General features: G+C 47.2%; 1 protein-coding gene across 1 annotated transcript in view; it reads right to left on the reverse strand.

Annotated features, from left to right (window-relative positions):
- Positions 1 to 21623, reverse strand: part of DPYSL5 (dihydropyrimidinase like 5) — a 110587-nt gene that overhangs the window by 57170 nt on the left and 31794 nt on the right. Inside the window, exon 2 of the mRNA XM_006162186.3 lies at positions 7761 to 8025. Coding sequence (XP_006162248.1) covers positions 7761 to 8021 — 261 coding nt within the window. The 5' untranslated portion in view covers positions 8022 to 8025. The remainder of the gene's footprint in view (positions 1 to 7760; positions 8026 to 21623) is intronic.

Genomic DNA, 21623 nt, shown 5'->3' on the forward strand with positions numbered 1-21623 from the left:
AAACCCATCTTGATGGCCACGGTTCGCCGGCCGCCTGTGTGATCCATCATCGACCGCCTGTCTGATCCGTGTCCGTTCAGTGATGCCCTCATCGGTCCAGGCAAGGTTAGTGCCGCAGCGTGTCGAGGGACGTGTTTGTGTGCAGCCAGCCACGGCGTCGCAGGCTGTCTGAAAGGGGTTCAGGAGCCCTAAGTGCAATGGTGAAAAGGGTCTCAGACTGACACGCCAGCATCCTGGTCCAGCTGGCTCTGGGACTTCAGGCAACTCATCCGTCCTCTGAGTCTCCTATCGACTGGAGGGTGGGGCCAGGTGATTTCCATGGCCTCTTCCAGCTTTTTACAAGAACGAAGAAATAAGTGAACTTGGGAACATTAATTAGTAAGCAAGGTCCCCAAGATCCCCACAAGAAAGAAGTGGCATTGCAGGGGCCGGCAGGTGGTGTGGTGTAGTGGTTGGAGCACTGGACTCCCCACAAGGTCGAGTATGGTTTGTGTCCCAGACCTGGCAGCGTGCTTTCTCACTTACCCTCTGTCTCTCTCTGGTCAAATTAAATAATAATAATAATAATAAATAAATAAAATTAAATAAATAGTACTTTAAAAAAAAAAAAGAAAGAGAAATAGGTGGCATTGCTGAGCTTAAAGACTACCAAGACATTTTGGCAAGAACTCAACAGAAAAGGTTACAATGCCAGAATCAAGGAAAAAGAAGAAAGGAAATGAACAGCATTTAAAGGTTTAATCCCAAGAGAGCAAATTTTAAACATAATAATAGGCAAAACAGGGCCAGCTCGTGGCCTGGTAGTTAAGAGAGCTGGATCCCACGTGGCTAACAGTGCAGTTCAAGTCCCGGACCCAGCAGCTTGAAAAACATGCTGGGCAGTGTGCATCTGTACCCAAAGTCCTGAAAGAGAGAGAGCGAGACAGAGGAGAAGGAATTATTGTGTGGCTAAAACCCATGGAGGGTGCTGTCTTTCTCCGTCTTTATTTCTGTCTCTCTCTGGACAGCACACATGCCTTCTGGCAAAATGAAAAAAAAAAACAAACGAAAAACGGTCAAACAGTCTGCTCAGTGGGTAAGTGGGGTCCTGTGTCAGGGCTGGACACTAAAGGTATTTATTTAGGTCTTAGCTGGCATCTCTCAGGACCCTGTCAGATAGGGTCCAGTCCTCTGAGTGGGAGAGGGGGAGGGAGGACAGGACCCTCCACTGCGTGGGACATGGCGGGCCACCCTAGCCGTGCCACTGTCCACCCTGAAGGCTGACTGTGCTGTGCGAGCACTCCTCTGGGTAGCATTTGGCTTCCCCTGTAGGCTGACCATAAGAAAAGATCTCTGGCTGATGCTGATTTTGAGTTTTTGTGAGGCTTTCTCTGTGACAGGATAGCCCCTGGAACTGACAAGGAGGGTGGTCTCTGGGCCCTCAAAGACCCCACCTCAGCCGCATGTCCATTTGGGCATCTTCATTATTGCTTAACTTAGCTCTCCCTAGTGATCTCCTCCCCCACCCTCCAAGCCTCCAAGCTTGGGACTTGAACCACGCAGTCAGCCGTGTGGGATGCGGCTGCCTTAACCTCTCTGACACCTGCTGGTGTCTGATGAGTCCTATGGGGTACAGACAGGAGGCCACACACATGGTCAGGGATGCTTTTCAGGTACAGGAGCTCTGGGCCTTAGGCTGGGGTTGGAAACCCAAGTATAGGACCCTGGAATGTGAATATGTATGGACAGAAGCAAATAAATACCACCAGCAAGGGCAGAGCAAGGCAGGGTGGAGCTTGCTTTCAAGGGGATCAGATGTCAGCCCTGGCAAGGTGAGGGTCAGGCAGGTAACAGGGTGCAGCCAGGACATTTCCTCAACAGTCGGCCTGTCAGTGGTAGGAATGTCAGGGATGCTTTAAAAAATATTGATGGGGAAGGAGACAGACCTAGAGTCATTGCTTTAATTGATCTGGGCTAGGGATTGGACAGCAGTAGCTTTTAAAAATTCTCCGAATGGCGGGCCAACAGGCGGTGTAGTGGTTAAGGTGCTGGGCTCCCACAAGGTCAATTGAGATTCAAGGCCCAGATCTGGCAGCTTAAAACTCACGCCAGGAATGTATGTGTGCATGCCCTCAGATCCCAAGAGGAGACTGAAGAAGGGATTGCAGCGTGGCCATCCCCCTTGGGAGGTGAATTCTTGCTTTCTCTCTGTCTCTCCTTGCACACACACCCTATAGCAAAAATCACTCTCAAAAAAAAAGAAACTCTCGAAGTGGTTCTAATGCAAGTTGCTTCCAATGGTTGAAAACCACTGACCTGGAGAGGGTTCTTAAAATATTTTTGGATGGGACCAGTAGTTGGCTATGTCACTAGACTCCCATGTAGATGACCGCGATACCAGTCCCAGACCCTGTGGCTTAAACTCACACCGGGCGCGTGTGCGTGTGTGCCCAAGATCCCGAGAGGAGAACGGAGGAGAAGGGATTGTGGCGTGGCCATCCCCCTGGGGGGTGATTTCTCACTTTCTATCTCTCTGTCTCTCTCTGTCTTTCTGAAGAGTGCACACGCCCTATAGTAAAAATCTGTAAAGAAAAAATAATAAAATAAAATAAAATAAAAAATATTTTTGGAGAGGAACCAGCAGGTGGTGTAGTGGTTAAGGTGCTGGACTCCCATGAGGTGGACCACAGTTTTGAGTCCTAGATCTGGCGGCTTGAAATTCAGGCTGGGCACATGTCCGTACGTACCCAAGATCCCGAGAAGGGAAAGGACTGTGGTGAGGTCATCCCCCCTCCGCAGGGTGATGATTGCTCACTTTCTTTCTGTGTCTCCGGTGAGCACATGCACTTTATAGCCAAAATCTCTCAAAAAAAATTTTTTTTTGAGAGAGGCAAAAAAGGCATCTAGGAAGCTTTTGTCAGTCGTCCATGCCTGCTCCCTCTATCGACATCTCGGTGAAGGGGCCGGTTCCCGTAGTTTTAAAAACCCGATAAAAGCCAGCCCTGTCACTTACTGGTTAAGGGGATCACATCCCACATGGCCACTCGCGTGGTTTGAATCCCAGCTGTGATGGTTTACAGACATGCCAGAAGCATGTGTGTGTGCCCCAGATCCCGACAGGACGCAGAAGTGGAGAAGGGATTGTGCATGACCACCCCCGATTAGGAGGTGCTTTCTCTCTCTGACACATACTCTGGCAAAAAACAAAAACACAAAATCCCGATGCTGGTATTTTCACCTGGCCGTGGAGAACCACGGGGTGAGTGGAACACAAAGGCTGTACGAATATCCTTTACGAAGCAATATCAGAGACGGAACAGAGAATAAACAGAAGTTCTACGCAAGTTAAGCAGAATAATCAAACAACTCCGTGACTCAGCTGAAATCCTAGACCTTTCTCATCACCGTCAGTGTCACCAGTTCTCCCTCCTCACTGTCCCAGTCTCCCCACAGGAGAGAACTTCCTTCTTGAATGGGGTCCTGGCACTTTCCGGACATAGTAGTTCTGGGCTCTGGTGGGGGTGGGGGTGGTGGTGCAGGTTGGAGGGTATGGAAGGAGGTGGTGCCTGGGGCAGAAAGGAGGATCAAGTGACCGGGCTGTGAGCAGGGAGCCAGGCAGAGCCAGCCACAGCCTCTGAAAGAGCAAAGGCTGGTGAGGAGGCTGTTAAATGCATGCTAGAGAGAAATCCCTTTAGACCGAGTACAATGGAGACCCAGATGCTCCTGGAAAAGCCGGGCTTTCAGCTGTTTTGTTTTCCCAGCCCTGGCTGCTGCCACCAAATCGACAAGCATGCAATAGCTCAGGGGGGACAGGGGTCGAGGCCCTAGGATCTGTCTGATGAGAACAAAAAGATGCAAGTTGATCTCTCCTTCTCTCTTGGCTAATCACTGGGGTGAGCTTTTCCTTGGGATTATTATTCTATTATAAACCCAGATGCTTAAAGAGAATCAGCCTTTCTTAGAGTGTACTAAGTAGGTCAGCGTGGTGGATCAGGGTGCAGCGAGAGCCATGGCGGTGTGAATAATTAAATCCACAGGTCCTCAGATCCGTGTTTCCTCAGGAGAGCATTTTCTCTCCCCAGGAGATTTTCAGGAACTAGAGAAAATAGGAAGGCAGAGTCTTGGGCTGCAGGAGCAACAACATGGAGGGGCTGTCTCGGAGGGGTGGGGAGGCTCCTGTACAAGAAATTTGCTCTTGGCCTGGAGGGCAGAGGCAGGACCCAGCAAGGGACTGCTCTACTGAGTCAGGCTCTGCCCAGCGGGCTGGATACAGGACGTTCTTGTTTAAGAGTGCCAATTGCAATGATGATGGCAGCTGGGGTGGTTTGGTGGCTATGGTTCCTTTACGTAGGGCCTGCCATGAATTTGGAAGCACCTGGGGCAGCCTAAACCTGTAGGAACTGGGAGATCTGGGACTTTTCCTTACACAAGACCTTTTGATGTTTTCTAGAAGCAGCTTCCCCAATGGATGAGAAGCCTGGAAAAGATCAAGAGTCTCCCATCACCTTGTACAAAGCTGCATGCACAGAGCTCTTCATCGGCTGTAAGGAGCCGAAGGGTTCCATGGATAACCTGTCACCTCTGGCTAATGAGGCCCTGGAAGATGACAATGTGGAAAATAAAGAAAGAAGGCCAGCTCGCCCTCTGCAAGGCTGGTTGGGAGGGACAGTGGCATCTGGTCTCAGACTAAAGGTCTCTAGATAGCAGGGGCAGTCAGCACCGAGCTTCAACCTGGGCGTGAGGCCAGAGTGCGCTATAGAAAGGACCCCAGCTGGACTGGTGAGGGCACCAGCTATGCCTATTCTGAACACCGCGGCCTCTCATACGCTACTGCTGGGCCTGTGAATTGTTACAGCCAGTCTGGAAAGCTATTTGGCAGTATCTCCTAAAGCCAAATGGACATGGACCCTGTGACCCAGCAATTCTACTCCTAGAAATAGGCCCAGCAAAATGTGAGCACACTCATTTGCCAAAAGACATGTACCAGAATGTTCATAGCAGCAGTGTCTGTAACACACCCAAACTGGCAACCATTCAGATACTCACTGATAGAATTTTTGAGAAGCCAATGCAAGTATACACTATCTGATTTCATTTGTGGAAAGTAATTACAGTCAAGACCAATCTGTGATGAGTATACTAAAATCACAGACTCGGGCCAGCAAGTCGTGGTTAAGGTACTGGATTCCCACATGGTTGACCACAGTTTGAGTCCCAGACCTGGTGGCTTGAAACTCACATAGGGTATGTGTGTGTGCATTCCCAAAATCCCAAGAGGAGAATGGAGACAGGATTGTAGTGTGGCTATCCCACTGGGGAGTGATTTCTTGCTTTCTGTCTCTCTGTATGTGCCCTATAGCAAAACTCTCTTAAAAACAAATAAGCAAAAACATCAACTCATGCACCTTAGGTGAATTGTATGGTATGTCACTTTTATCTCAATTAAGTTTTTATTTGTTTGTTTTTTGTTTTTTTAAACAAATGAGCTGTAGTATTTGAAGTGAGGATAGTGGTTATCTTTGGTGGGAGCAGTGCCTAGAAGAGGGCACCTGGGGGCCTTCTGGGTGCGGCAATGTTTGGTTGTCTGACTAGGAGACCGGCCTGAGAGTGCATTTGGCTGTGACAATCCTGTGTCCTCTCACTGTGTGCGCGTCTCCAGATGTTTGCCATACCAACAAAAATGACAACCATAACTACACACGAGACAGGCCTCACCTGCTCTGTGCATGGACGTGGTGAGCTGCATGCACTCACTCACTGCAGAGAGGTCCTGACTGCCCCAGGGTACTCTGCAAAAGGACCCTGAGTTTATGAGGATGGGACTCCCCATTTCATGGTCAAGGCCTCATTTGCATGGCCTGGGGAAACCCTCAGAGGGGCAAGTAGGCAGAGACCACCTACTGCCTCTCTTCCCTGGACTCAGCTGCAGTGGCAGGGTAGCTGCAGAGGACAGAGGATGAGGCCAGGGAACTTCCCTGCCTCAGCACAAGCTCTCTGAGGATGTGGTGACTGCCCAGCCCAGCCTTCCAACGGTCTGGCCTGCAGCCCCTCAGCTGGGAGGGAGACATAGTCCCAGGGAAACCTTCAGGGCCGTTTGCCTGAAATGGGCTGGCCCATGGAGCTATGTCCCCAAGGTCAGCCTCTGCCTACTCTGGCAGCCCTAGGCAGGCTCTTTGGGAGGCTGAATCTCACCAGTACTTTGGGGAGTTCCATCAGTTGCTGCCTAACAACAGAAACACTTGAGATCAGCAGATAGTGCAGTGGTTAAGTCACCGGACTCCCACATGGCTAACTGCAGTTCGAGTCCTGGACCTGGCAGCTTGGAACTCACACAGGGCGCATGTGTGTGCGTGCCCCAAATCCCGAGAGAATGAAGGAGAAAGGATTGTGGCATGGCCATCTCCCCGAGGGGTGATTTCTTGTTTTCTGCCTCTCTGTCTCTCCTGTGAGTGCACATGCCCTATAACAAAAATCTCTCTTAAAAAAGAAAGAAAGAAAGAAACACTTGCACCCCCAGGAAAATGGATCTGGAGGAGGGTCCTGAACATGAGAGAGGGCTTCCTAAGAACCCTAGGTAGAGTGAGGTGGGATTTTAGGGTAGAAGAGCATTGGGGCTTTGAGACTGTGGGCCAAAGTAGGACACAGGACTACAGCCACAAAGCTAGGAGAGGTGAATCTCTTTAGCCCAAAAGCAATAGAGGCCAAGTCCATCGTAAATTAGAACAAAGGGTTACTGCTAGGGTCAGGGACTTGTGTCCCTTGAAATTCTGACTCATCTCTGTCTTTCAAGACATCTTCATAGATTAATCTGTTTGCTAAATGTAGAGACCCACAGGGATAGGCATCATTTATTTGCTCTTTCAAGGAGTATTTACTAGGTTGCTACTATTAGGTTGTCAGGAAAATCATGACATAGTTTTCTATGCATAGAAATACGTCATGACTTTCCCGACGACCCAACAGTTCCAGGCTCTGGGACAGCACAGGAATATGGCCAGGCCTTGCCCTCAAGAACCCAGTCTGATGTGTGGGGAGGTTTTCATCTGACAGTTAATTGCAATCAAGAGGGATGACAGCAGCAAAGAGATTTCTGAGGACGGAGGGAGGGTGAAGGGCCCATTGGTGGCTCTTTGTGCAAAATGTAGTCTCCAGATTTATTTCAGAATTTTTGTATTTTGCATTCAGGACCATACAGTAGCTCTGGGCCAGCTCAGTAACTATTAAATATAGTCCATGCTAACTCGCTCTGAAAAAGAGAACCCCCTACCAATACTTTTCAATCTGTTTTTGAATGATAATGAACAAGCTAGGAGAAATAATAGAAGATTGCTTTTCCACCATTAAAATCATCCAGGTGACTCTACAATTTTTCACAGTCCTTGGGGATTAATTTTAGCTTAGCACACATAAAGTAGTCCATTAAACTCCCCACCCCCAGCCACACATAATACACAAGCTAACTCTCTTCTTCCTCTAGGTCTATATTATGTGACATAAAAATGGAAAGACCAAATCAGTTCCCACCCTGGGTACATGGGCAAGTGACATGATCAGCCAAATAGGCTAGAATGCTTCCTTTCCCACAATCATGGAAATCTATGACGTTTAGCTGAAAATCCCTATGTGAGTTGACATGGTAGCCCCTGGGGACATCCTTCTTCTGTCAGCAATACAGTGGGAGCTGCTCATGCATGTGGATCTAATCTGCTTCAGGGGAGCAGATGGCGCAGAATAAAGAAGCCAGAAGAGAAGCCATCTTTCAAAAAAAACAAGTGCATTACCTTGGTCCCATGGTAGAAGTCATCCACACATGTGGCGTTCATGAAGGTCTGGTGAAAGTGGGTGCTGGTGTCAATGCCCCCGGGGATCACCAGCTTCCCAGTGGCGTCAATCACCTTGGCACCTCCGGGGATCATGAGTTCACGGCCCACCTGCTGGATGATGCCATTCTCGATGTAGACATCAGCCTCGTGGGTGCAGTCATCGTTCACCACTTTGCCTCCTTTGATGAGAATCCGCACGCTGGCTGAATTGGCAAGCATGTTCCTACAGAAGGTGAGGGGGACACTGGTCAAGGCCAAGGTCCTCTTCATAATTACCATGGTCCTACCTCCTCCCATCAGAGCCCAAACTCCATGGCCAGGGTATGTAAGCAGGGGTGCAGGAAGTTTCTCCACGGTCCAAGGGAACTGGTCAGCTGAGGTCCCAGTTCACTCGCTGACTTCACGGTGGACCTTGTTGGGAATTATGATATATAAGCAGGTAGCCGGGGCCCACAGAAACCCTCATTTTTGCATCCTAAAATGCTGTGTGAGTTCTAAAGCATTTTCATGTCTACTATCTCATTTGATTGTCAAAACAACTGAAGAGTTGCATTTTACAGGTGAGAAAGCTGAAATTGCTAAGTAAGGAACTTACGACTATGAAAAGGCCGAGGCAGATCTACATATGTTATATGACCAATGGCTCCTCTATACCATATGGGGTCATGAAGTTATCAGAGGCTGCTGGGGTGTGTCTAAAGAGCTGAATTCTCCCAGCCTCGCAGCTGTTGATTCATGACATTCTTCAGATAGATTCCACTTTGTGTGTACTCTTGTGTTGGCCTCAAGAACTCAATTACCAACACTGGAACTCCACAGATGGTTGGTTGCATGTAAGCTCATTTGAAGAGCTTTTGAAAATCCTCTAAGCCCCAGAGATTCAGATTTATTTGGTCTAGATTGGGTCCCCAGCATCACTATTTTTCAAAAGTTGGAAAACACTATCATATGTTTAAGGAACTAACACCAATCACATCCAGAAAATAGAATAGAAGGAAATCCTTCCCCGTTCATTTTATGAAGCCAGTATCACCCTGATCCCAAAAGCATACAGACAGTACTAAAAAAGGAAACTACAGAGCAATGTCCCTCATAAATGTAGATGTAAAAAATTCATAACATTAGCAAAAACAGTTCAGCAACACGTAAAAATAATCATACAATAGGCAAAGTGGGGCTTATTCTTGGGATACAAGGTTGGTTCAGTACTTGAAAAATCTATCCATGTAATCTACCATATGAATAGGCTAATGGGAAAAGTCACATAATCATATCAATTGATAGAAAAAAGCATTTATAAAATTCAATACAGTTCATGATAAAAATCCTCAGCAAAGTAGGAATAGAGGATAACTTTCCCAGCTTGATAAAGACCATCCACCAAAACCCGTGGTTAGCACCAGGCTTAATGGTAAAAGACTGAATGCTTTCCACCTAAGATTGGGAAGAGGCAAGGATATGTACTCTGACCACTGCTAGCCAACGTAGAGAATTCTAGTCAGCATTAAAAAGAAATAAAATGAAATAAAAAGCCTATAGATTAAAAAAGGAAAAAAGGTTGCAACTTGCAGATGACAAGATGGTTTATGTAAAAAAAAGTTTTAAAGATAGGCCAGTAGACAATGTGGAGTTTAGGGTGACTGGATCTCCCACATGGTTGACTGAATGGTTTGAGTGTTGGACCCAGAGGCTTGAAAAACATGTCGAGTACGTGTGCATGCATTCCCAAAATCCTGAGAGGAGAACGGAGGAGAAGAGATTGTGGTATAGCCACTCCCCCAGGGTTGCTTTCTTATTCACTTCCTGCATCTCTATTTGTCTCTGGTAAGTACATATGCCCTACGGGGGGAAAAAATTCCAAGGAACCTATAAAAAACTCCTATATAAGTGAACTTAGCAAGGTCATAGATTCCCCTTATATACTAACGATGAACACATGGGTGCTCAAAAATTGAGATACTTAGGGATAAATCTAAGAAAACATAGAGATTATGTTTGGAAAACTATAAAATATTGATGAAAAAAATCAAATAAGATCTAAATAAGTGCCGAGAAATACTATGTTCATAGATTAGAAGGTTCAATGATAAAGATAATGAATTCTCCTCCAAATATGTATGTTTAAGGCAATTTCTATCAAAATCACAGCAAAAATTATTTGTAGATAGTCATTATTGTCAAAATTTCTGTGGACAGGCAAAGGAACTAAAATAGCTAAAATAATTTTGACAAAGAAGAATTAAGTGTCAGAAGGCCAGCAGGTGGTGTGGTGGTTGAGGTGCTGGACACTCCCATATGGCTGAGCATGGTTCGAGTCCCAGATCTGGCAGCTTGTTTTCTCACTTTCACTCTCTCTCTTTCTGTCTCTCTCTCTGATCAAATTAAAATACATGAATGAATAAATAAAATAAAATGATTATAAAAAAAAGAATTAAATGTCAGGTATCGGTCTATCTGATTTCAATCAAGAATTATTACATAACTATAGCAATCAACACTGCGTGGTTTTGACCATTGGACAAATACAGTCAACTGAGTTTTGACAAAGGTGCAAAAGCAATTCAGTGGTAAGAGGATACTTTTTTTCAAAAAAATTGTGTTGGATAGCAATAGGCAAAAAGAAACTAAAAAATCAACTTGAACTTAAACCTCAGACCATCATTAGTGGAAGGCCCTCACCTAAACATGCCCGCAGTTGCTAATTCACATGGTTTGTTTTGACTTGATCTTTCTGACAACCCTGTGAGGAAGGTATTATGCCCACCTCACAGAAGAAGAAATAGACTGAGGTTAAGGTCAAAGACTTGTGGAAGGAGAATATCAATGAGTCTGCATTCTCTCTGCTCTGAAAAATGGGAAGCTGAGCGCTCCAGAGAGTGGTAAGGAGTGAGTGGCTTGAAGACAGGGTAGGAGATGTGGAGGAGTCGCTGACGGGATCCAAGAAGTGAAACAGGAGGACACACAGGAAAAGGAGTCCACACCAAGGAATTGACCAGAATTCCATCCTGAGAGCACGCTTTGTTTGGATCTGCAACTCTCTTGACCTTTAGGTATCTGAATAGAAAATATTTCCATTTAGACTTGGAAATATAAGACAAACTCTGACTAGAGGGAGGGAGACTATACTATTGCAGGGCATCCCTAGGGTCAAATAAAACCAGCCTTTATACTCGGTAAGTTTCTCATGCCTCAGGACCTGATTTAATAATCCCCTCTTCCGAGCAGCTTTCCCTGATTCTCTCTGTGCCTTCACAGGGTCAACCACTTCCGGGGCACTGGACTCTCCATCTATGGACTGAGGTTCTCTAAGGCAAAATCCTTTCATCTCTGTCTCCTCCCCCTTCTCATTCTCAGCATCCAGTTTAGGATACTCAAAAGTGAGAATAAACATCTACTACTTGTAAACATAAACCTCATCTACTTGTTGGACTCTTACTACAATCAAATAGCTTCAAGCAACGAATAGTAGAAAGTTCCATAGTTTTGTTTTCTGGGCTATTTGGCAACTCTATGTCCAGGACACTGTTCAGTTTTTTACCATTTTCTAATACAGCAAATTACTATGAACAGAGAGAAGGAAACAAAATATATTTTCATCATTCTCATCATTTCACTTTGTTTGCTACCGGGCAAGTTCGGGAAAGACTGTCCCAGGATGAGAAGATCTCCAGCTCTGCTGCAGAAATGCCTCTCGTAAGGACATATGTCGAATATCTAGAGCTCATCCAGCTCTCCTGGGCAGTTGGTTTAGGCAGCTGGTTTATATTTTGCCAATTTGGCAGGAGTGCATGGAATCTCAACATCGAGAAGCTTACAGTGGGCCAGCGGGGGGCGTGGTGGTTAAGGCTGCTTGATCCTACATAGCTGACCAAATACTTCGTCTCAGATCCAGTGGCTTGAAAAACACATTGTGTGCATGCAAGCTCAAAAATCCTGAGAGTAGAGTGGAGAAGAAGGGATTGTGTCGTGGCCATCTACCCTGAAGGGTGCTTTCTCATCACCACCCCTCCATTTCCCTGTCTCTCTCCAGTGAGCACACATGCCCTATAGAGAAAAAGGAAGAAAGAAAACACGCTAGCTTATAATACTTACGAAGACTCAAGCACTAGATTACCCTGCTGGCCCTTGTGGGGGCTGCTTCTCGCGGGAGCGCTGGGAAACAAGACAGGTGGCTGGTTGTCACTGTGTTCCACGAACATCTGCTCCCTGCAAGGTGTTGCTCTGACCTCTGGGAGAAGAAACCCTACTTCCCTACGTGGAAGGCACCAGGCAGAGAGAGAGGGGAGAAGTCGGACTGGAGAGATTGGGGAAGACAGGGACAGCAACAAGCCTGCTGTCTGAAGACGGGATAAAGCTGAACACATTCCAGGGGATCTCTTGTCCTACCATCGGAAAAGTGGAGTTTTGATTTCATATGCAATAATAAGGAAATGGGTTTGATTCTCAGGTGATCAATACAGTCACTCTGGCCATGGAAGCCCAGAAAGCCTGAGGGATTCTCTCTCTCATTAAGAAGTCAAGCCCAGTGTAACTATGAAAAGTCCAAGTTCTCAGTTTGCATCCGAAGAGGGAAATGATAATGGTGTGGGGGTTGCTGAGTGAAGACACAGACACATCTAATTTTCTCTGCAAATGTATACTCCCCACTGTTCACAGCAGCACCAGGGTAAGAGGAGCCAGAGGAGTGCTTATGCTGGATATCGCTGCCTAGTCTTTGCGTCAGTGTCGTAAATGCCTAGATGGAGTGCTCATAGCACATGCCTGGAGGGCGAAGACCCTGGAAGGTGGTGGTGTGATGATGATTTCCTGGGGACTCCTGCCTCAGAACTGATGCTGGAAGTAAAAACCAAGGGCAATGTCTTCAGTGGAAATAGGAGCAACAGATCTCAGCTAACCCACATTGCATCCTGGCACTGTGCACTCATTCAGTCCACACAGCAACCCAGCAGAGTGAGCTCCAGGAAAATGATAGGTGGCCTATCAAGGGTCACACAACTCTTGGGAGGGATGGGTTTCAGACCCGGGTCTATCTGACCGAAAGGAAAGGTTTCCTAGAGTTGACTCTGGGTGGAAGTTATAGGCAATTTTTATGTTCCTCATAGTTTTCTGTATTTTAAAATTTTTATACAATAAACCTGTATTACCTTTTATACATGAAAATTATATGTACTAAAAAGTCTTTTTTTTTTTTCTTTTTTAAAAATATAAGCTTAAAAGAAATCGGGAAGGAGGCTGGTCCTCAGACTAGTGATTAAAGTAGCTGGATCCTATGTGGCCGACTATGTGGTTCAAATCCCAGTCCCAGTGGCTTGAGAAACATGGCGGCCATGTGTGCCTGTGTGCCCCAAATCCTGACAGGACAGAGAAATGAAGGAGATAAGATTGTGGCATGACTGTGCCCATTGGTGGGTGTTTTCTCCCTCTCCCTCTGTCTCTGGTAAGGGCACACATTCGGCCATGTGTGCCTGTGTGCCCCAAATCCTGACAGGACAGAGAAATGAAGGAGATAAGATTGTGGCATGACTGTGCCCATTGGTGGGTGTTTTCTCCCTCTCCCTCTGTCTCTGGTAAGGGCACACATTCTCTGACAATTAAATTAAAAAAAAAAAAAGAAATTCAGAAGAGGTTTGGCTTCCTGGAGGCAAACTGGGCAGTCCTGGAACCCCTCTGATGTGGGGATTGCATTCACACAGGCCTGGACTGAATATCTGCTCTATACTGGGCCTTTCACCAAGCCCATTGTATCCATTTTCTTATTTAATCTTCACGATGCACCCGAGATAGGTACGGTTATTGCTCCCATTTTTACCAAGAGGAAGCTGAGGCCTAAAAAAGTTAAAAGGACCTCCTTAGGTCACACAGCATTTGTAACAATAGAGAATGAAAGCCGTACCATTTTGCCTTCAGAGTTTTTATGGACCAAGTGTTTATGTTCCTCAAAATTCACACACTGAAGCCCTAACTTCCCGTGTGACTCTTTGGAAATGGGGCCTACAAAGCATTTTTAAGGTGAGTAAGGTCATAAGGCTGGGTCCCTGATCCCTTAGGATTAGTGTTCCTGTGAGATTCCAGCGGTCTCTCTTCCCTCCATGCACATGTTCACACGGATGGCCATGTGAGGACATGGTGAGAAGGCAGCTGTCCACTAGCCAGGAGGATAGCGCTTACCCAGAACCAACCATGCCAGCACCCTGACCTTAGACTTCCAGGCTCCAGAACTGAGAGGAAACAGAATGATCAATTTCCATTGTTTAAAACGACTCAGTCTAGGGCCAGTAGGTGGTGTGGTGGTGCGGGCTGGTGGATTCTACCAGGCCAACTGTGTAGCTGAGTCCTGGACCCAGTTACTTAAAAAACATGCCAGGCAAGTGTGTGCATTCCCCAAATCCCAAGAGGAAAATGAAGAAGGGATTGTGGCATGGCCATCCCCCAGGGCGGGTGCTTTCTCACTTTGTCTTTCTTTCTCTCTGTCTCTGGAAAGTGCATGTGCAAAAAAAAACCCCACCAAAAACCAAAAACCAAACAGAAAAAAAAAAGAAGGCACTCAGTCTATGGTATTTTGTTATAGGAGTCCAGGCAGACTAATACCAATGGTCACACTTTTAGCTGGGAGCCACAGTGCCCACACAGAAGATGGGTGACCTGAACCTGAGATCTGAAGCTGCCCAGTGGAGCAGCTTCAGTGTAAATCAGGCCCAGCCTTGAGGCCTGATTCCGCTCAATGCTGGGAGCACAATCCAGGCCCTCAGGGAGTCTGGGTCCTCAGATCCGCTTGTAGGGCTTGAGCCTTGGGAACACACTAGGCCTGCACTGTTTTGTTCAGGTAATATCATGGCACAGTTGCAAACACACTCCCTACCCATGGTGCTTTTGGAGAATATCTTTCTTTTAAAAGAACAATGTGTGCTCTACAACATTCAGTACCTTTACTCCTTTCCAGTGTCAAGCACTGGAGACAACTCTGAAAAGGACCCAAACCTTGCTCTCAAGAAACTCAGTCTAGCGGGTAAGAGACACCTACATAATTGCTTGCCTAAGTGACTAACGTGGAGAAGGGACACTTGGAAAACTAACTTAACAGGTATTGGTTTAAACTAGGTGTGCCTGTCACCATGGGCCAGGGGCTAGAGCTGGAAAGGTGATAGTAGGGACGCCATGTGACACCAACAGGCTCTCTATGCATCTCTGCAATTCCAAGCTGTGTAAGCCACCAGGACGCCCAATCCCTTTTCTGTTGACTATTGACAGTCATTATGCTTCTCTGCTTCTCGCCTCCCTTAGTAACCTCATTCACACCCCACTCCTACGGCTGTCCTTGCCAGTCTGCTAAACTATAATAAACAAAGGGAAGATGTCACAGGTATCTCGCTCAGCAGCAAGCCTCCTGTCCGGCGTGTACAGCTGTGTGAGCGTAACGGGGTTAGGAGGGTGGGTGAGCGGGATGGACACCCCGAGTCTCTCAGGAGAGCAGCCCTCAAAGGGAAAAGACTTGAGGATTATGTAAGAAATGTTCTTAGGTGCTGGGAGTGCCGCCGGCTGAGGCAGTATACCCAGAGAGCTCTCTTGTCAGAGAAGAAATAAAAGCTCTACAGAAGGTTGGTAGCAGTTTTACCACTTTAAGATGCTTCGGCTCACCCAGGACACAAGAACTGGACAGACAGACCCAATATCTGGCCCACTGGCTTACTACCTGCTATATATGGAAAGCTGGTACCCCTAATCCCATCGATATGTTGACGCTCTAATCCTCCGTGTGATGGTATCTGGATGTGTGGTCCTTGGGAGGAGATTAGGTCATCAGAGAGCAGCCCTCAACAATGTTTCATGCCCTTAGAAGAAGAGACAGGGGACCAGCTCTGTGGCCTGGTGGTTAAGGCAGTTGGCGCCACATGGCCAACCATGCAGTTTGACTCCTCACCTGGTGACTTGAAAAACACACCAGGCACATGTGTGTGCAGGTCCAAAATTCTTAGAGAGAGAGATGGAGAAGGCATGGAGTGTGGCCACTCCCTTTGGGAGATGCTTTCTCCTCTCTTCTTTCTCGGTCTCTCTCTGGTGAGCACATGTGCCCTCTAGCAAAAACAAACAATAACAACAACAACAACAAAACAGAAAGGAGAGAGAGGAGAGAGATCTCTTTCTTCTCCATGTGAGGATATAGCAAGAAGACACGAACCCGCAAGCCAGGAAGAGGGCTTGACCAGGAACCAGACTCAATGGCATTTTGATTTCAGGCCTCCCAGCCCTTCGACCAAAGAGCATGGTTCGGTGGTTTAAGATCCCCAGTCTGTGATATCTTTGTTTTATCAGCCTGAACCAAGTACACAGAACGTTAGACAAAAATGACCATTAAAGTCAACCATCATTCAGTAACAACTGGGCCTTAAATGTCACCTTCTTTGAAGACTTCTGGCTACATCACACATGTCCACATGTTTACCAAAAAACTGGTCACCCAGCTATTTCGTCCATGCAAATAAAGAACTAAAAACATGTCTATCTGCCCAGGAAGAAACGGAAAAAATTCAAGATAGTAAAATGCTATTAGAAAGGGTAAATCTGGACCAGCTGATGGTGTAATAGTTACGTTGCTGGACTCCCACTTAGTCGACCACGGTTCAAGTCCCAGACCTGGTAGCTTAAAACTCATGCCAGGCGCATGTGTGTGTGCGTGTCCAAAATTTCAAGAGGCACGGCCACCACCATCCCCCTCCCCCCCGGAGGGTGATTTCTCTCTTTCTGTCTCTCTGGTGAGCACACATGCCCTATAGCAAAAATTATTTTTTTAAGAGAGATTTTTGCTATAGAGTGCGTGTGCTTGTCAGAGAAACAGAGAGACAGAAAGTGAGAAATCACTCCCCAGAGGGGATGACCACACTGCAATTCCTTCTCCTCCATTCTCCCCTGGGATCTTGGGCATGCTCATACATGCGCCTGGCAAGAGTGTTAAAATGCCAGGTCCAGGACTCAAACGGCAGTCAACTACATGGTAGTCCAGTGACGTAAATATTACATCATCTGTTGGCCTCTGCCAAAATCTCTCTCTCAAAAAAAAAAAAATAAAGAGTAAATCCAAGGTATGGCAAAGTATGGGATTCTAGAACTGTGCAGACTCATCAAGTTATCAAGTTTGTCCCAACTTTCTCCTCCTGTCCCTGGACCTTTTCAACTGTGACCTAGAATGGAAGGAAACGAGTCCGGGACTAAAAGGTTGGGGTTACATCTCAAATACTGAGGTCTTTGTTCTTTGGAGGGGAGGGGTGTTTGCTATGGGGCATGTACACTCTCTTGAGAGACAGAGAAAGGGAAAAAAAAGAAGTCACCATGCATGGGGGCTGGCCACACCTTAATCCCCTCTTCTCAACTCTCCTCTCAGGATTCTGGGCATGCACGCATCTGCGCCTGGTGTGATTTTCGAGCCCCTGGGTCTGGGACTCTCACATGGTTAGCCATGTGGGAGTCTGGTGCCTTAACTACCACACCACCTGCTGTTCCCGTCAGGGGCCTTAAGAATTTATTTAGAGAAGCAATGATGCCTTCCCCAGCAAGATAGTGGATATCTTCAAAATGCCAAGATTTATTCAATAGTACACAGCTTGTATCCTTCAATTTTCTGACTCCGTGGCATGGATTCCTTATGTTCCTGAACCAGTTATGGGTTTCGGCTTAGGCGATGGGCAAGTTGGGAGCAGGGACTTGTGGGGATAGGGGAGCTGGAAGCAGAGACATGCACTGGGGGAGATCAGGGAGTGCAGACAATTGTGAGAAATCCTCTTCATATTTAAAAGAGCAATGATTATTGCTATCCAGCCACTGTGTTGCTGGAAATGAGACCCTGCTCCCCCTTTTCCCTCCTGCTGTTGAGCAGTTGCAATAAATTGCACAGGAAGCATCTTGCTGAGTGGATGGTCAAGGTTATGGCAGCTGTTACCTCTTGTTCATGAAATGCACATACGCACTCCTAGAAGGCACGCAGTGTTTGAGCCAAGGAAATGCCAACTCCAACACAATCTTTGGGAAGTGGCTGCTTCTGTCATCACCTTCCCCAACTCCTCAAGCCTGGAGGGAGGCGTGAGACAAGGAGAGCCTGCACAGTCTGCCCACACAGCTGCCCCCTGCCAGCAGCTCAGTTGGAGGACGCCAGGGCCTCTGGGCCGGCATAGACACATGGGGCCAGGATGGTGTAACGGGACCTTCTGGAATACAGACTTTAAAACAAACTTGATAGGTTTTGCTTTAAGACCTGTATTCCTCTTTTTAACAGGCATCCATTTAAGACTCACATTTTCCCTTTGGGTAGAATCCAGAGAAAAATGCAAGATTTTACAGATAACCTGTCACCGTGATAGCAAAGAACATACGAGAGGAGAGCTACATGCTGCCCAGTGTTGTAGGGACCTGCGGCATTTCAGCCAATCCTAGCGGCAATCTGGATGGCAACCTCAGGGGCAGGGGAAGCCAGCTCAAGTGGCAGAGGACACAGTCTGGCTGGCATGGCTTGCTCCTTGCTCCGAGCAGCTGATGTTTGCTAAAGGAGCAAAAGGCAATACGGGCCATTGTTTGGAAGAGAAAAGGAAAGCCTGCAGCTATTTTTCTTTTGATGAGCACAAAGGAATGAGAAACCAGAAGATGGCATTTAGCAGCCTTCTCAATAGGAAGGCCAGCCTTAAAATGAGGCACTTAAAGGCCCCTGGGGTCACTTGGAAAAGGGGTTCTATTTGAGTTGAAACATGACAACAAATCAAAGATTCAATAGAACATAAATGACAAGAGGGAAGTTTGAGATGAATAGGAAATGCTGAGGGTTTAAGTTAATACATTTAATTTTTTAAAAAAAGCAGGTTGCTTTCTAAATAGTAAATACTGAACGAGACTTAACTATTAAAGCACAGTATAATTTCATAATTAATTTTTAACTATTTTGATTAACTACCGAATGTGTTTGACGTCCAAGTAAGGGACACAGAATAATGACACGGAGACCTGCAAAAGCAGCGCTGCCTTTAATGTTCCAGTCCCCGAGCCTCATTTACCCCACCCCACGCGTGCCTTCTCGGAGGTAACCACATCTCTAGTTCACGGATACGAACTAATGACTAATACCAATCAGGTGACAAGCAAAAAATTTTTAAAAATTAAAAACAATATAGATAGATAGCTATAGATCTAACTATTTCCACCCCTACGACCACCTCTCCTGAAGCCCAACAATCAAATGTCACTTGCTGTGTGACTGAGATTTTTCACTGTCCCAGTTCTCTGCTTTCCAAAGCGAGCAGGAATCTGGAAAACTTTCTATGCTAACGTGGGTCATTTTAATATGACCCAAATGCCCACTGGGTATTCTACCGGTCTGTTCCACAGGCATCATGAACTCGCTCTCTACAGAAAACACCACTCTCCCAATCACCCTGTTCAGAAACCTGGGACCCCTCCCAGCCAGGCCAGTGTCGACCTCCAGCAGGGCTGGTCTGAGCAGTGGGCCTGATTTCGCTCACCTGGGAGTTTTGGGCAAAATGTTTTGAGGGATTCCGGAAGTAGAAGGTGAGCCTAGGGAGAGGAAGAGTGGAGGGTAAAAAGGCAGGTCCTGGGACCAGTGGACAGCATAATGGTTATGTTGCTGGACTTCCATGTAGTCGACTGCAGTTTGAGTCCTGGATTCAGCAGCTTAAAACTCACGCCGGGGGCATGTGAGGGCATGCCCCAAATCCCAAGAGAATGGAGAAGGGAATCCCAAGAGGAGAATAGAGGAGAAGGGATCGTGGTATGGCCATCCCCTCACCTCCCTTTCTGTCTGTCTCTCTATGGCAAGCGTACACATCCTCTAGCAAAACAAACAAACAAACAAATAAACAAACTCTCTCTAAAAAAAATAAAATAAGGGCAGTCCTCCATATTTAATCTGGGCCTCTAAGGATGGGTTAAGGGCCTGGATGTCAGAAAGAAGAACCAGTCAGAAGGAGGGGTAGCATACAGAGACAGGGACAGAAAATGTGGGTGTGGTCACTGTTACATCCTCCATGAGACACCTTGCCTCCTCGTCCACAGCCACAGACATGTCTAATCCAACTGCCTGGTAAGGAGGCCTCCCAATGTCCCATCAGACCCTGTCACCATTAACCCAGGGGCTGGGCAGGACCAAGCCCATGAATGGCAGCTATCATTTTGGGGGGACCATCTGTACCAGACCATGAAACACCTGCATGTCAAATACTGCCTTTGTCACTGCCCTGCAGAGATGGTAGAACAGGGCTGCCAGGTCCAGAAAGGGTAGGACCCAGCAGCAAGAGGAAAGGGAAGGAAACACACCTCAGCCTGTCACTGGAGTGGGTGTGAATATGATAAATGAGGCTTATTCCCGACAAAGTTTCAGAAACAAGCTTAGGGCAAAGAAGCTGCGAGGAGTGAGGACCGAAAGGTGGTGCCCAACCTCCTGGCTCTTGGGCCTGAGCCAGGTGGAAGTTGGATGAGACAAGCAGATTCCAAGAAGGTGTTTACAGATTCAAGGGTGCAGATCCGTAACAGGCTACCATCAAGTCAGAGTTTTAATCCCGGGGGTTCATCTGTCAGAGTTTTAATCCCGGGGGTTCATCTGAATTGCCCTGGCTCAGTGTGGCAGGACTTAACGAGCAAGCCCATCCTTGTGCAGAGGGCAAAAGCCAAATTCCCAAGGATTAGCCCTGAGAGGGTGGCAAGAGCTGGAGTGGTAGACCACTTGTTCAGCAGATCAGCTACAGAGCATGGAAGAGAAGGGGCAGTTGTCAGAAGCCAGAGCCGAGGGTGTGGGCTGCTGGGACAGGGCAGGGTTAAGTGTGTGCTGATGACGCGCATACCTGCGTGTGTGTCCCAGCCTAGTGTACGAAGCGCCAGCCCTAGGCCTCCGTGCAGAAGCATGGCTCTGTGCAGTGCTCACGCACTCACTGAGGCCCGGAGGCTTCTTCATCTAAGGCGCGAGGAGGCTGAAGACTAGCAAATGCAAGTATAATAGTGAATGAGCCCAGCTTCTCTAGATCCAGGAAGAGGGGCAGAGGGAGGTGCACACACACTAGAGACCAGGATTCCTGACTCCAGGCTGAGGCTCAGACCAGAGAACACCGAACATTCTGAGCAGCAGAGGCACTGTCCCCACCCCCGCCCCCACCCCTGTCCCTGCCGTGGGCTGACCCCCTGGAAGACCCCCAGCCCTGTGGAGCTTTCCTTACCCTCCCCAGCTGTCTCCAGGCCTCAGGGATAATTCTGTTTGCTCCCTTGGAAGGAGGGCAGCTACAGCTCAAGGGCCTCCAGTGGCCCACGGGTGGCTGCTTCCTAGCATGTGAGCCAAAGAGTTATTTTATTAAACTTTTTAAAAATTTACTTATTTTTTTAGTTCAATCAGAGAGGGACAGAGCGAGCAAGAGAGAGAGAGAGGAAGTAGAAAAGCAAGCTGCCATGTCTGGGACTTAAACTATGGTCGGTCATGTAGGAGTCCAGCGCCCTTAACCACCACACCACCTGCTGGCCCCAAATTGAAAATAATTTTTAATTAAAAATAAATACTGGGGGCCATCAGGTGGCGTGGTGGTTGAGGTGTTGAACTCCCACATGGCCCACCACAGTTCAGGTCCTGGACCTGGAGGCTAACTTCCTCATTTTCCTTCTCACTCTTCCCCTGTCTCTCTCTGGTGAGCACACATGCCCTACTGCAAACTTAAATAATAATAATGATAATAAATAATAAAAAAAATTGTACTTTAAAACCATGCAGGTAATGGGGCTAGCAGGTGGTGTAGTGATCAAGGTGCTGGACTCCCACATGGGTGACTGTGGTTCAAGTCCCACACC

The sequence above is a fragment of the Tupaia chinensis genome, unplaced genomic scaffold (assembly GCF_000334495.1).
Source record: "Tupaia chinensis unplaced genomic scaffold, TupChi_1.0 Scaffold139757_1, whole genome shotgun sequence".
NCBI lineage: Eukaryota > Metazoa > Chordata > Mammalia > Scandentia > Tupaiidae > Tupaia > Tupaia belangeri.